This window comes from Engystomops pustulosus, chromosome 1 (genome assembly GCF_040894005.1).
Source record: "Engystomops pustulosus chromosome 1, aEngPut4.maternal, whole genome shotgun sequence".
NCBI lineage: Eukaryota > Metazoa > Chordata > Amphibia > Anura > Leptodactylidae > Engystomops > Engystomops pustulosus.
In genome coordinates, this window is record NC_092411.1 from 162,177,779 (window position 1) to 162,194,326 (window position 16,548).

At 47.6% G+C, this 16,548-nt stretch overlaps 1 protein-coding gene across 3 annotated transcripts in view; it reads left to right on the top strand.

Moving 5' to 3' along the window:
* The first annotated feature begins 13,345 nt into the window (after positions 1-13,345).
* The window catches only part of NFIC (nuclear factor I C), a 173,838-nt gene continuing 170,635 nt past the window's right edge, over positions 13,346-16,548 (top strand). Inside the window, exon 1 of one of the 3 annotated variants that reach the window (XM_072113627.1) lies at positions 13,346-13,698. In XM_072113627.1, the coding sequence (XP_071969728.1) occupies positions 13,696-13,698 (3 nt within the window). In that variant the 5' untranslated portion in view covers positions 13,346-13,695. Of the gene's footprint in view, positions 13,699-14,714; positions 15,564-16,548 lie in introns of those variants that run through there. The other 2 variants (XM_072113634.1, XM_072113622.1) reach the window with 2 other exon arrangements.

Below are 16,548 nucleotides of genomic sequence, written 5' to 3' on the forward strand. Positions count from 1 at the left end.
ATTATTTCATTGCGGGATGTAGTTAGCAAACTAGGGCACTTGTGTGTTTTATGTTTTTTTATTTAGGTTTTCTATTTCCCCTCTAAGTCTCTGGATTTGTTAGCAGATCCTTTATAAGTTCTTTATTTATTTATTATTATTATTTATTTATATTCCAAGTGCTTTATCATTCGGGAGCCCTGCTGTATTTTCTGGCTAGAGTTTAGGATCACAAGTTGGGTCTTTCTCACATCAGGAAATATGGCTTCGTAATCTGAGAGCTGACATTTTACAGTGGCACAAACTGGGCGCCACATAACGGGCACCACATAATGGGCACTGAACTTTCCAGAAATAATTGCAATTTCCATCTTGGACTCCATTGCCCATCATATTTGGAAACCACCTATATCAGTGGTGGCGAACCTATGGCACGGGTGCCAGAGGTGGCACTCGGAGCACTCTTTGTGGGCACTCAAGCCATCACCAGAGGTGGCACACAGAGCACTCTTTGTGGGCACTCAGCACAGAGTTTCCAGACAGGAATCCTCCTGCAGTCCCTGGGCATATGCTGTGATCAGTGCTATTTTGAAGCTATACATCCTTAGCTGCCTGGGACTACTGGAGGAGCAAGGAGGTGCAGACAATTCCAGGGGACCCTGGAAGGAAGCTACAATGATAATTTGAATTTCTCCTTCTTTCTACTGTATTGCTGTCCTCAGGACACCGATACAACTAAAAGCTGTAACAAAACAGGTAGCAACATGTAACTGCTTAAATTGCCATGTTGGCACTTTGCATTTAAATAAATGAATTTTGGTTGTAGTTTGGGCACTCGGTCTCTAAAAGGTTCGCCATCACTGACCTATATGTTCAAAATGCTCATTTCACCATGTATATTACACTATACCACATATTACACCTTGCTATATTCCCCAAGGGGTGTACATTCAACAGTTACGGTCACTTTTCGGGTTTTCCTCTGTTTTGGTACCACTAGGGCTCTCCAAATGTATCCTGACACATGTGAAGGATTTCTATGAAATTTGGCCTCTAAAAGACAAACATCCCTCTTTTCCTCTACTGTGCGCCCATAAAGCATTTTATATGCACATGTGGGGTACTTCTACACTCGTGAGAAATAGTTTTACACCTTTTTCAGGGTTATTTCATGTATTATCCCTTGTGGCTTACAAAATTAAGGGGTAAAAGTGACATTTATAGGAAAATTGTCACCTTTTTAATTTTTAGGGCCTAATTGGATCATTCACCTGTAGGGGCAAATACATATATTACACATTGTAAAATTCTTTAATGGGTGTGCGTTCAATAATTAGGGTCACTTTCCGGATTCTTATTTGTTTTACACCACTAGGGTTCTCCAAATGCATGTCAAACATTTTTTTCAAATTGGGCTTCTAAAAGGCAAACTTTTTACTTCTAGTGTGCTGCTACACTCGAGAGAAATAGGTTTACACATTTTTGGGGGTTATTACATTTTTTTTTATCCCTTGTGGCTATAAAAAATTAGGGCTAAAATGATCTTTATAGGAAAATTTTCACCTTTTTCCTATTTAAGTCCTAATTAAATCAAACACCTTTACAGACAAATACACATATTACACCTTGCTAAATTCTCTAAGGGGTGTGCTTTCCAAAATTGTGATACTTGTTGGGGTTCCCCTCTGTTTTGGTACCACTACGGCTCTCTAAATGCATGTAAAGGATGTCTGTCAAATTTGGCTTCTAAAAGGCCAACACCACTCTTTCCCTTCTGAGCTTCACTGCGTACCCATACAACATTTTATTTGCATGTGTGGGGCAATTTTTTACTCGGGGAAAAATGCTAGTACACATTTTTTGGGGTTGTTTCATCTTTAATGCCTTATGGGATACAAAAATTAGCAGCAAAAGTGACTTTTTTGGGAAAATGTTCATCTTTTTCCTTTTAGGGACCTAATTGAAGCAAACACCTGTAGGGGAAAATACACATATTACACCTTGCTAAATTCTCCAAAGGGTGCACTTTCCAAAATGGTGACACTTGTTGGGGTTTCCATCTGTTTTGGTACCACTAGGGCTCTCCAAATGCATCCTGACACATGTAAAGGATGATTGTCAAATCTGGCTTCTAAAAGGCCAAAGCCCCTCTTTCCCTTCTGAGCCATACTGTGTACCCATACAACACTTTATATGCAAAAGTCGTGCAGTTCTGTGCTTAGGAGAAATAGTTTTACACATTTATGGGGGTTGTTTCATCTTTTATCCCTTGTGGCTTACAAAAGTTTGTGGTAAAAGTGACTTTTTTGAGAAAATTTTCACCTTTTTTCCTTTTTGGGGCCTAATTGAATCAAACACCTGTTGGGGCAACTACACAAATTAAACCTTGCTAAACTCTCCAAGGGGTGTACTTTCCAAAATGGTCTCTCTTGTTGGGGCTTTCCTCTGTTTTGGTACTACTAGGGAACTTTGAATGCATCCTGACACATGAAAACTTTGTCAGCCATATTTGCCCTTCAAAAAACGAAACAACGCTCTTTCCCTTCCAAGTGCCCATACAGCAGGGTACAGTGACAAAATGGGTATTGGCATACTCAGGAGGCATTGCACTAAACATTGTGAAATGCATTTTCCGTTTTAACCCATTGTGGAGGTGCAAATTTTAGTGTTCAATGAATCTATTTTAAGATAAAATTACATTTCTGTAATTTCACTTTCATTTATTTTTCACCCTCATGAAACGCTCAAAGGGTTAACAAAATTCCCAAAGGCTGTTTTGAATATTTTGAGGGGTGTAGTTTCTAAAATGTCATTTGTCAGGGTTTTCTGTCATGTGGGCCTTATAAAGTCACTTCTAACTAAATTGAGCCTCCAAAAGTAGGTTTTTAGGATTTTCGTGAAAATCTGAAAAATCGCACCTAAAGTTATAAGCCTCATAACATCCTAAAAAAAGGAAAAGATGTTTGAAAAATTATGCCAAGTTAAAGCAGACATATGGAAAATATTAGTTATCAAGTTATTTTAGTGATATGACCAACTTTCCAAAAAGTAGAAAATTTTTAATTTGGAAAACATTTTTTTTAAAAATTTTCGCCAAATTTCCATTTATTTTGAAACATCCCCCACCGGGGCCTAGCCTTTTCTCGGGGCCTGGAGACAGCCGGGGCCCGCAGTACCTGAGTGGCTGGCGGTTGCGGCCTAGGCACGCTAGTGTCACGGTGCTTGGTATGGGGAACCGGAGGGCTGTCCTACAGCCTGGCAGGTCTCCAGTAGGGTGGTGTTGGCAAGAAATGATGAGGGAGAGGCTGCTATAGCGGATCTCCCTGGGGCAACCCTTTGGTGTCTGGAGTATGGGTCTCTGTGTGGTGGACAGGGTGCCCGTGATGGTGACAGCCGTAGTAGCAGGGACCAGACGGAGGCAGACGTTGAACAAAAACAACTTACAGTTCTTTATTGGAACCGACAGGAACCGCAGCAACGTGCCTTAACAGGATGGTGGAGTGCTGGAGATGTAGTTGGAGGGAGCCACAGGATGGATCCTCAGCCTGGATGCAAAGGGCAGGCTGGGAGGTAGCTGTGTCCTGGAAGGATGCTTCAGCTTTATCCTGGATTGCTTCAGGTATCACCCTTAAAGGTAGGATGATACCCCTTTCCTCACTATACTAGCTATTAGTTCCACTCTTCAGGCAGGGGCTAGGCTCACCTGCTCTTGGTCTGGTGTGCTAGCTGCACAGTCTCCTCAGAGTCTCTAATCTGAGAGAGTGAACTCTCTCCTAACACTGCACTCTCTTCTGAGAGAGAGCTTCACTTCTTCTGGAAGTTTCCTGAACAGGGCTCTTGTACTCCCCCGGGTCAGGTGGTGGCTGCTCCTCCAATTACATCTCAGCTCACAGAAACAGAGTGTAATACATGTGATTGGCTGACACATATGATATCACACAAAACACTTAACTCCTGCCTTACCAGGCAGTATCTACCACTGCAATGTTCCCCTGTGTCCTATAAGGACTATGTAGTGTGATGTAGTGACATGCTGTGGGGCTGATCAGACCCTACACAGGCTGCAAACTACATGGTGGGACGTATTCGCAACCACTCCTCTGCCTTGCATCGGCGAGGGTGTTGCATACCCCCGGGGCAATTGAAAGAGCCGTCCTCGGCTCGACTACAGACTGTTTGGGGCACAGAGGTAGATAGGGACACTTCTGTGAAGTGCAGGCTACATGATCTGTAGGGACAAACCGCCCATGGTCCTGGAGACAGGCACCTGGGTTGGTGTCGGACTAAGACAAGGACATGTAAATGCAAAGTATGACAGTTGGTCGCTAACGCCATTAAACCAAACTGTACAGTAGGAAAGGTGTGGTGTCATGTACTGTAATCCACTCCTTGCACCAGGGCCTGTATATTTGTTATATAAACACTTCTTCCCTAGCGACAAATATATAGTGTGTGTATATGCATTACATTGGCATATGTGACACAATGAGACATTATACAAATGTATAAGTACCTGCCGACTGACATTCTTACACTTGTATGAGTGGCATCCAGGTGCTATCTCTGTAACACCCACTTACAAACTTCGGTTTGAGGCATAAGATAGCGGTCAGGGTTTACATATTGGACGGTCCGACACAGCCACACTACAATCTGGAAAGCCTATAAAAGGTTAGTGCAAACTACTGACATAACATTGACAGTGTGCAAACACATTGGTAAACTCACATTGGCTTAGGAGCCCAATGGGTACACATCTTATAATATAACAAACGTTACAGATAGGTAGGCTACTCGGGGTAGCAAAATAAAATGTCTCTTTACCTGGAAAGGAAAAGGCATAGTAGTGCATGTAGAATGTCCATACCTAAAAGGAAGGCATTAAGTGCAAGACAATAGCAATGAAATAGCAACTTTTCCTTGTAGTATCTGGAAAAAGTCTCACAGAAGGTCTTTATTGGCAAAGTCCATCTTCTGGGTACAGCCCTTGATGTGGGGAAAAGTGCAATAAAAGAAGCAAAGGGTCTCCTCTTTGTGTAGAGGGACAGAGTCCTTTGTAGGAATCTCTGCTGTGGCAGAGGAAGGGGTGCTATCATAGCACATGACAGTGGGCAGTTCAAGGAAAGTCTCTTGACTGAGATAAATAAGGGTGAGAGTCCCAGGAAAGTCTCTGGCTCTATAGGGTTAGCGGGCGCTCAGCCCAAATGGGAGTAGCAGAAATAAATATACATATGTACAATAAGCACAGTACCTGGTAAGGCTTTCAGCCCATCAGGGGTTACTCAGTATCTTCTTCGGTGGTAAGTACTTCGGTGTCAGAAAAGCGTACCTGCCTCCTCCTTCTGTGTGACACCAGTTGACACCAGGAGCTTTACCTTTTGTCTCCCTTTGGGACCTCCGAAGTTCCGGCTGGGAGAAGATAACAACCTCCTCATCGTCCTCCTCTGAGTCAGGCGCTGGAGTCGAAGTCTCAGCTGTCTCTGATGCTTCAGGGGTTGCAGACACTGAAGCAGGATCATCCTCCACAGGCAGCAATATTGGAGACTGCGGTGGGGATGATGGTCTCTCTGGGGTACCTCTTACTGGAGTGGAAACAACAAAACAGAGTTGTGGCACAGTCACAAGTTCTAAGAAACTGGGGGTAGGTGAACACAAGGAGGTCTGTAAGTTGGGGGTCGAGGTGAGAGGTGTGGACATAGGGGCAAAATGACGAAGACATCTCTTCAGCCGGTTCCTATGTACCCGGAGTAGTGGACGGTCTCCTTTTGAAATCTCGTAGACTTCAGGGGAGAGACTGTCCCTAACTAGGTATGGCTCACGCTCCCAACGCCCATCTAGCTTACTGGTGGGATGGTTGTTGCGCAGCCACACTCGATCTCCTGGGGCAAGAGGCTCAGCACACGCATTACGATCGAAGTCCCTTTTTTGTTTCTCTCAGGCCTCTTCCAACCGCAGATCCACAACTTCTCTGGCATCCGCCAAGCGCCTCTGGTGTTCGTGAACCCAGTCAGTCTGAGGGAGTAAAGACTGGGAATCAGGGGACTCCATGTCCCAGGTCATATCAGCAGGGAGATGGCCGTGTCTCCCGAACATCAGATAAGTGGTATTGTTGTACAGGTACGCTAATTCAGGCAACAGTTTTGGCCAGTCAGAGTCCTCAGCATGTTGATTAGAGTCTGATTCATCTTTTCGCAAAGCCCGTTGCCTTGGGGATGATAGGCTGTGGTCCTCAGCTTTTTGCAGCCATATAGAGTGCACAGCTCCTGGAAGACTTGGGACTCAAAAGCTGTTCCTTGGTCTGTAAGGATCTGGTCCGGACAGCCATAGGGGAGGATGAAGCTCTTCCACAGGGCCGCTGCGGTGGTCCTTGCAGATAGATCTCTGACAGGTACTGCAACCACAAATTTGGTATAGTGGTCGATGATCGTGAGAGCATAACTGTGACCGGATCTGCTGGGCTCCAACTTCACATGATCCAATGCCAGGATCTCTAAGGGCCGTTGGCTCACAATGGGATGTAGAGGGGCCCTTTGATTGTGTCGCTCTCCTCGAGCGATGGCGCAGGCTGGGCATTCCCGACACCAGGCTTCAATGTCGGGCTTCATGTTGACCCAGTAGAAGTGCCTTCGGAGGGTGGCTTCAGTCTTCTGAGCGCCAAAGTGTCCGGACTGGTCATGGTACATATCCAGTACTATCTTGGCGTCCCTCTTGGGAATCACAATCTGGTACAGTCGGTCATAAGTGATAGGGTCCAGAGTTCTTTAACAGGCCCTGATGCATGTTTAGAGTCTTTCTCTGGCGCCACAATTGAGACAATTCTCCATCAGCTCTTCTCCGGCGAATTCTTTCAGGCACTCGCCCACTAGAGAGATAGTCCATTACTTCTCCTATGGCACGGCTATCAGCCTGAAGACTTATCTAGAGGTCCTTTTCCGCAGGGGGCTCTGACTCTTCTCGAGGAGTAGCTGGCGCTGCCTCTGACGGTAAGGAGTAAACTCTCCGGGCATCTTGACGCTCAAACCGGGCATAGAACGCTGGCATCTCCACATCTTCCCACTGAGCATCCGTGGAGGGTCCCTCCCACTGGTCAGGGAGACGGGACAGAGCGTCGGCGTTGTCATTGGTCTTACCAGCCCGGTACTTGATGGTAAAGTTGAAGCTGGCAAGTCTGGAGGCCCACCGTTGTTCCAGTGCTCCAAGACGAGCGGTGTTCAGATGCGCCAAGGGATTATTGTCTGTGAAGACAGTGAAGAAGGATGCAGCCAGGTAGTCCTTGAACTTTTCGGTCACAGCCCAGACTAACGTCAGAAACTCCAACTTGAAGGAACTGTAGTTCTGGTCGTTTTGCTCCGGTTCTCGGAGGGAACGGCTGGCGTAGGCTATGACCCTTTCAGTTCCATTTTGGAGCTGGGATAGTACAGCCCCTAGGCCTTGTTTGCTGGCATCAGTGTATAGGGTGAAAGGCAGACTGTAGTCTGGATATCCCAACACCGGAGGCTCAGTCAACCGTTGCTTGAGCATCTGGAAGGCAGCTTCTCGTTCGGCTGTCCACTCATTGGATACTCGGGAACGTTGGCTCTCTTTTGGCAGGCCCTTTAGAAGTTCTTGCAGGGGAGCCGCCAGCTGGGCAAACTTCGGGATGAAACGCCTATATAACTGGCAAATCCCAGGAAGCTTTTGATGTCCCGTATGGTTGATGGGGTAGGCCAGTCGTGGACAGCTGCAATCTTCTCTGGATCTGGCTCAATTCCATGAGCGCTCACCACATGTCCGAGGTACTTGACGCTAGGTTGTAGCAGGTGGCACTTGGATGGCTTGACCTTCAACCCATGTTGGGTCAGGATTTGGAAGACTTCTGCCAGATGGTGGAGGTGGTCTTCATAAGTCTTGGAGTAGATGATGATGTCGTCCAAATATAGCAGGACGGTCTCGAAGTTGCGATGACCCAAACATCTCTCCATCAGCCGTTGAAATGTGCCTGGGGCGTTGCATAGCCCGAACGGCATGTTGTTGAACTCGAACAGGCCCATTGGGGTGGTGAAAGCAGTCTTCTCTCTGTCTTCCGGCGCCATGGCCACTTGCCAGTAGCCACTGGTCAGGTCCAGGGTAGAGAAGTAGGCAGCTGACCCTAGGACTGCGAGGGATTCCTCGATTCGAGGCAGAGGATAGGCGTCCTTGTGGGTGATATTGTTGATCTTCCTATAGTCAACACAGAATCGAAGGGTTCCATCCTTCTTCTTCATAAGGACCAGCGGGGCAGCCCATGGGCTGTGACTCTCCCGGATAACGTTGGCTGTCTTCATCTCTTGTACCAGCTTTTTCACCTCTTGGTAGCAGGCTGGAGGTATGGGCCGGTATCGTTCCTTGATAGGAGGATGAGAGCCAGTAGGGATGGTATGTTGGATCAGGGTAGTCTGCCCAAAATCCAGTGGGTGTTTGCTGAAGGCCTGGTGGTGCTTCATAACGACATCCAGGACACCTTGTACTTGGTCTGCAGGAGTAAAATCGTCGTCTCCAATATAGAGCTCAAGCCACCAGGATTGCTCGGCAGGCTCACCTTCAGCACTTTGCTTCAGTTCCAACTGTTGGGAGGCAGACAGAGAGGTTTCCACCAAGTCTTAAGGATGGACGCTGAAGAGAGTGGCAACGGCTTGGTACTTTCTCAGATCCACTGGGGAGTCTCCCACATTTAGTAGTCGAATGGGTACTTGTCCTCGGGATACAGTGACTAGGCTCCTGGCGGCTAGAATGGGCAGGTCTTCATCAGCTGGTAGAGGTTCTACTATCGCCTGGTAGTCTTGACCTTGGACGCCCATGTAGGCTCGACACCATACTAACGGCGGACAGGTTGGGGATCCTTGATCCGGGCTCTGCAGATTTCTCCATTAGGGCCAGCAAACTTCTGTTGCACCGCTAGAACCTGCATAGTCTCCTGAATTAACCTTCCAGGAACCGTTGGGCACTGTTGGCAGGGAGTCGTGGAGAGCCTTCAGCACTTCAGGGTAGCAGTTGCGGAGGACATTGGTACCCAGTACCAGGGAGAAGTTACCGTTTTCGGGCACTCGTGTCACCACTACGCCCTGTCTGGTTAACTCAGTGTCTCCAATGGCGAGTGTGGGCTCCCAGTAGCCGCTGATGGGTACGGGTTTCCCGTTCGTAGCAATAATGTTCAAGTAAGCCTTGGGAGGCTGGACTAAGGATGCTCCTCCTCGGCATTTCTCGAAGGCAGCACTCCGGAGGGTGGTCACTTGAGAGCCGGTATCAATTAAGGCCGGTAGGGTAACTCCGTTGATGGTTACATGAACCATGGGGCGAGTCCCCACGGACCTGGGCATCCAGTTAGCATCTCAGGGACTTACAGGTTCTTCCCTTGGAGGTCGTCCCTTAGCTCCAAGGGTTTGTCGTTTAACTGACGACATCCATCCTCTTCATGCCCATATTTATGGCAGTAGCTGCACCGCTGGCGGGGTTTCTTCTGACTCCAGGTGCTTAACGACTTCGCTTCTCTTGGTAGCTGTTTGGCCGGAGAGTCACGAGGGGTAGCTGACCGTACAGAGTTCTCTGGAGGTTTCTTCCTCATAGCGGAGACAGTCACTTCCAACTGGGTCAACCGATCGAGTATTTGATACAGGGTGTCCGCCAGATCAGAGACCTGTCCTGCTAAGCCAGAGTAGGTGATGTTGACTGCGTTGGATGGCAACATAGAGCATATTCCTCCATTTCCACGGATTCAGGCTCTTTCTGCGGTCCAGTAGGCAGTCGGTCCCCTAATATGTCAATGGCAATTTCCTTAAACTCAAGAAAGGAGGCCTGGGCATGTTGAGAAGAGAGGATCTTTAGTTGACACCTTTGATTTCTATCAACAAGTCCATTAATGAATTGTTCCCTCAGGGTTTGATCAGAGGTTTCAGCGTCTTTGGGATCAAGACGGGTTATGGCCTTCCATGTCTCCTGTAGGGAGAGGGCAAAGTCTCGGAGGGAGTCTTGGGGCTCCTGTCTTTTCCCGAAGAATTGCTGCTTCAACTCTGAGGCAGTACACTTGTCAAAGGTGTTGCGCAGCCTATCAAGAATTTGGACCACATTCTGACACTGTTCTCGGGGCCAAGACTTGACTTCCCAGAGAGCGGGTCCTTTCAACTGCCCGGTTAGGATGCCCACTTTCTGTTCCTCTGTGAACGGGTACAGGGCGAAGGTGGCTAACAACTTGTCCCTGAATTCAGGGAGAGTGTGTGATTCTCCCTTGTAGTGGGGTAACCAGGGGGCCCCCAGATAGTAGGCATAGTCAGAGGCATCATGGTGGGGGTCCCAGGGACCCTGGCTGTAGCAGGGGTGAAAGGACTCTCTGGAGGGCTTAACATGCTCCGGCACCCTGAGGAGGGACCAGGGGACGGGACCTGCTCCAGTCCCGTATCTTCGTCCTGGGCGGACATGACTGGCCTAGCTGAGGGAAGTCTGTAGGGTTACACAATGTCCGTTGCTATGGGTGATGGCTAGAATGGGACGTGGGCACTTTAAGACACAGTCACTATTCCCTGGGAGGTGAGCCAATAACCTTGCGTCTGAAACAATCTCTACCCCCCTTTAACTTCCCCAGCGGTACTCACTCAGGATCAGCCGCGGTGACAGGACAGCTCCGGTGCATGAAGGACTCCGCTCCCGATGTCCGGCAGGCAGCAGGGGCTCAGTGATGCTCAGCGGTGTTCTCCTCCAGTCGCAGGACCCGTGCCCCGGAACTCCGGATGACGCGCACACTGCTGGCAGGCTTGAGGCTCGGCCTGCGCCGAAATCCAAGATGGCCGATTAACCCTCTTCGTTGCCGGCCGCACACGCTTCAGCTCCTCCACGGTACTTTGCGCCACTCGCGTAGGGGGCGGAGCCTAGTGACGACTCTGGAGTTCCCGCCAGTGAGTACTTGCTGCGCCACACGCCTCTGAGGTAAATTGCTTCAGGCGCAGCAGCGCCGGATGTAGTAGAGCTGACAAAGTGCAGGGTTTAACCTCTTGAGTGCTTGAGCGGTGCTCGGCAGCACGTGGCAGCAGTATAACACAGTTCAAAGTAGTAATGCACACAATCACTTGGGCCTAAACCCGGATGGCAGCAGCGTTAGGCAGCACAGTCTTTGTAATAAAGTACAGTCTATAGTGCCAGAATAAGGCACAGAAGTATATATCCTGTTCGTGACGCCACTTGCAACATCCCCCATCGGGGCCTAGCCTTCTCTCTGGGCCTGGAGACAGCCGGGGCCCGCAGTACCTGAGTGGCTGGCGGTTGCGGCCTAGGCACGCTAGTGTCACGGTGCTTGGTATGGGGAACCGGAGGGCTGTCCTACAGCCTGGCAGGTCTCCAGTAGGGTGGTGTTGGCAAGAAATGATGAGAGAGAGGCTGCTATAGGGGATCTCCCTGGGGCAACCCTTTGGTGTCTGGAGTATGGGTCTCTGTGTGGTGGACAGGGTGCCCGTGATGGTGACAGCCGTAGTAGCAGGGACCAGACGGAGGCAGACGTTGAACAAAAACAACTTACAGTTCTTTATTGGAACCGACAGGAACCGCAGCAACGTCCTTTAACAGGATGGTGGAGTGCTGGAGATGTAGTTGGAGGGAGCCACAGGATGGATCCTCAGCCTGGATGCAAAGGGCAGGCTGGGAGGTAGCTGTGTCCTGGAAGGATGCTTCAGCTTTATCCTGGATTGCTTCAGGTATCACCCTTAAAGGTAGGATGATACCCCTTTCCTCACTATACTAGCTATTAGTTCCACTCTTCAGGCAGGGGCTAGGCTCTCCTGCTCTTGGTCTGGTGTGCTAGCTGCACAGTCTCCTCAGAGTCTCTAATCTGAGAGAGTGAACTCTCTCCTCACACTGCACTCTCTTCTGAGAGAGAGCTTCACTTTTTCTGGAAGTTTCCTGAACAGGGCTCTTGTACTCCCCCTGGTCAGGTGGTGGCTGCTCCTCCAATTACATCTCAGCTCACAGAAACAGAGTGTAATACATGTGATTGGCTGACACATATGACATCACACAAAACACTTACCAGGCAGGATCTACCACTGCAATGTTCCCCTGTGTCCTATAAGGACTATGTAGTGTGATGTAGTGACATGCTGTGGGGCTGATCAAGCTACATGGTGGGACGTATTCGCAACCACTCCTCTGCCTTGCATCGGCGAGGGTGTTGCAATTTCATAAATAAATACTAAACATATTGCTTAAATTTATCAACCAACATGAAGTACAATGTGTCACAAAAAACATTCTCAAAATCAACTGGATATGTTAAAGCGTTCCAAAGTTATAACCACTTAAATAGACACATGTCAGATTTTTAAAAATAGGCTGCGTCAGGAAGGTGAAAAGTGGCTTAGTGCGCACGGCCCTCCTTTACTTCCTATGTAGCCGCGTGCACGGTCGCGCGCATGGTGCGCCGAGCGCGTACCTCCCTGCGCCGAAGCAGCTTCGGCAGTAAAGTTTAAAAAGTGTTTTAAACCGCCATACTGCGGTTTAAAACACTAACAAAAATAAGCTCCGTCACCAGCTCACCCTGAGCTGGTGCTCGGTAGTTCCCTCTTATACCTGCCACTTCAAGTGGTAGGTTTCCTTTAAGGGGTTAATAAATATATGCAAATGCAGGGCAAACTCTTTACAATGAGAATATCATTTCTTTCTTTCAAAGAGTATTGTATTCCCGTCAGCCAAAGGCCTTATTGGACTTATTTTTTTGCCAGATTTGTCCAACATAACTGAATGCTTTCCTATGAAACTAGAAGCACAGGGAGGCACAGGCACATAACATATCCACGTGCACCAGGCGTTAGCCACATTTTCAATTGCTATACTGTAAAACATAGGCTATTGTTTAAGGCACTACATGCCATGTATCTTTGTGGGAAGATAAGGCGCCTGCTTAATAAAACTGCAGACACAGCCTTAGTACAAAGTGTTTCATTACAAATCTGAATCATTGTGATGAAGTAGTTAACCCACCGCCTGTGCAGTCTATGGGAGGGATGAGTGAGCATAGCTCCTCCCTCACCCCTGCAGATGCCAGGGGGCACAGGCCAGACGGGTACAGCCAATGTGTGATGAGGAGGGGACATGCAGATAAGGAGGAGGCGACACATGACAGGAAAGGAGGGGGTGACTAGAGGTCCAGGGTAAATATTGAGGCGGGCACACCTGACCTGAAATGTGAACGTAGAGAAATGAATGCGTTGTGAGTGCACATGTAGCTGTGTGATAGCATCACGTAGTCTGGTGCCTTAGGAGTTGTACACTGAGGAGCAAGGCACACTCTCCAGCTATGAAGCCCCTGAGGGGCTGCTGGGACACCATAGGGCGCAGGGTGACGTCCCCTTGAAAAGGAGGTCGCATTCTAAACAGGCAGTTTAGACAGTGGCCCGGTGTTTTAGGGTGCTTCTTCATCCCCAACTCCCTCTTCCCTCCCTCCGGCCCAGTAATTCCCCAGCTGAAGCAGCGGGGAGGGCAGTACAGGAGCTCACACTATGTTACTCAGCATTTCATTCACAGCACCAGTTAAAGGAGACGGGGGCACCGGGACCCGCAGTGGCCACTGAGACAGGACACAAAGGGACCTTGATGGCGTTCTCATCACTTCCCTTCTGTTCTACCCAAGCAGCATGGACCCGAGAAGAGCGAGTGGCACCTCCAGTCTAATTGTGGATTCCTCATTATAGCGGGCACAGCAAGTGAGGGAGCTGGATCATGGTAGGTGTCAGTTCCAGCGCACTGTGGCAGGGTGGGGTGCTGCCATCCGCGGAGAGAGAAAAGCGCCCGCCCGGCAGTGTGGCTTCTTTGCGGGCAACATACTTTATACATAGGACAGTATTGACTGGCGAAGGGACACCCCCATCCCTTCACCCCGCTATGTCTAGCTTTGTAACAGAGGAGGGGAATTTAGGACAAGGGGGTGGGGAAACTTTGCTTTCACAGACTAGAGGTTGTAGCTGGTTAAAAATGGCCGCGTAGGAAGAGGAGGACCCAGCACAGACATCGGGATGAACTTAGAAATGAAGCCGAGAAGGGGTTCACCTGACTAGACAAGTGTCCAGGGGCAGCCCAGCAACTCCATTCTGCTACACAAACTCCTTGTGAGCAGGCCACACGTTACTGGTCGAGCAGCCTCACATGTAGGACAGTGCCGTGTCCTCATCTACCCACGGGCAGCGAAAATCACATGCAAATGAAGAGGCAGCCTGGCAGAGCTGCCAGCCGCAGTCCTTACTGCTGCAGTGCCCTCACATCAAAACTAGGAGGTGGCTCCGGGCACGCGAGAAGTTTCTGTGTAACCAAGCCTTGTAGGATAATAAAGCACTTGCTGTACACAGGAGCTCAGGACAATCTATTAGGCTGGGGTGGGTTTAGTTATTCTGGGGCCCCATTCAAAGTTATGCCCGAGGGCCACTGAATGCAGGGATCCACTCTCAATGCCCTTTGCTCTGCCATAGCTCTAAACTAGATTGGCACCCTGAGGATATCAGTTGGTGCAGTAAATCGGCTATTGCATATGAGCTACAGTAAGAAACGACTACAGAAAAGTGTAAGAGAAAGAAAAGGTACAGACACCCTTCTAACGTAAGCCAGCCATAGATCTACATTGTAGGAAGAATTCAAGTTCACATCAATAAAAGACCATATCCTTCAAATAATATTACATCTCCTGTATATGAAAGTCTCAGTCAGATGTACAAAGCCTGAATACAGACAACCATTTTCAGCATGGTAAAAAGAGTATTAACTCAATATAGGTCTGACCATATACTGTGCTTGTACATAACTTTGAATGCCATTACTGCCTTGGAGATTTAAAGTATAAATCGCAAAGCGTAATAATATAGAAAGTTGCCTAGTAAAATAGTTTTCCAGTGAACCCTTTCAATGCCACTACACACTGTAATGTAACATGAGAAAATGAAAAGTCTCTGATGTGCAGTTACTCTCTAGTTGGTGGTAACATCTCACCATTCTCTCCTTGGTGGCTGTGTTAGGTTAACCAGTTGTTTACTAGAATAGTATTGAGGTGCAGAGGGAGCAGCACAGCCTCTATCACCGACAGTGTCTTCCTTCTTTGTTTATAGATACTACATCTTTAAAGGGATGTCATTTTATATCAGTTTTTTTTAAAGTAGTGTAGGATGGGCTTGATGTAGGACGTCACTCATTTTTCTCCTCCCCACCCCTCCTTCCCACACTCCTCTCTTTTTTTGTCTTTTTTATTCTATCGTTTCTCTCTGCTCATTTTCCTAATGGAACACAATTCACAAAGTTGCCTTCTACCTCTCCGGGAGGAAGCCTAAATTGGGCAATGTGCTTAAGAAGGGATTTGTAAAGGAAAACCTCCTGCCACTATCCAAATCTGGAATTCCCAAAGGAAGCCTTTCTGCCTTTTTTAATGTGTATTTTGCAGGAATATTTTTACTTTTGGGGGATACAAAGAATTGGATGTGGGATTGCAGAAGAAATAGCAAGTGTACAGCTGCTGCCTGTGACTCAGTAACTTTGTGTATGTAACAGTGGAGTATAAGAGGATACCTTATACAGTCATGTATGCTTCACCTTTATGTCTGACACAGGTAAAGTAACTTCAATCTACTTATTATGTCTTGCAGCTTAAAATACTCTTCTCCCACCCTTCTCTCTACTTCCCGCTGCATTCTACAGCCTTGTAATACGCAGTTCTGTTTTCATCTTTATGGGATGCTTAATACAGGGCAATGTGGGTATAGAAGGTTTGCATTTAGATGAAACAGATCAGAATAAAGCCATAAGCTATGCTTCTACATTAAAAGGATGGTAGTTTAGACGTGTGGCTTTTTAGAACATGGTAGTATGATGAGAGAAGAAACTGATTGTAAGTGGGACGGAAGTCAATCCTCAAAAAAGTCACATTTCCACTTGTGTTTATTTTGTTGAATATACTAATTCAGATAAAGTTCTGGATGCAGGCTTTTAACAAGTTTTTCTTTCACAGGAATGTGTTACAGGCCGTTCTACGCTTAAAAAAAAGGGAGTCACATGTCTAGTCCGCCCATCGCCCCACACCCTCTTGCCCGCTCTTTTCTGAGACATGTTTTTATATCAGATATATTTATATATTACAAAATATATTCTATAACTTTATGTATTGATGTTTCATGATGTAGTGCAGAGGAGAGACATTTGGCACCATCTCTATGCTCAAGGGGGTGGGTGGGTTGGGGGTTGTGAGATATTGTGAAGTTTGCTGCGCAGTTTATTCTCTATATATTTAATGCACTGTAAAATACTGTAAGTGAAGGATTTTTGTTTATTTTTTATCAAATTAAGGTTATAGAATTAGTGCCTTTATTCCCTGGGGTACTGAATAATTGTGGGTGTTTTCTAGCTCACCCCCCCCCCCCAGTTTTAATGTGCTGAAGCTTGGCAAAAACTAGGTTCAATTTTTTGTGTATCTTATTACATGTTCCAACGGTAGTCCAGGGGTTAATGGACTGGTGGGTGGAAAAGGCCTCGTGTGTGAAGTGACCTTGGCCTGGTATGACAACTCTCAGTAAGCAGCAGAAACCAATTGTTCACACT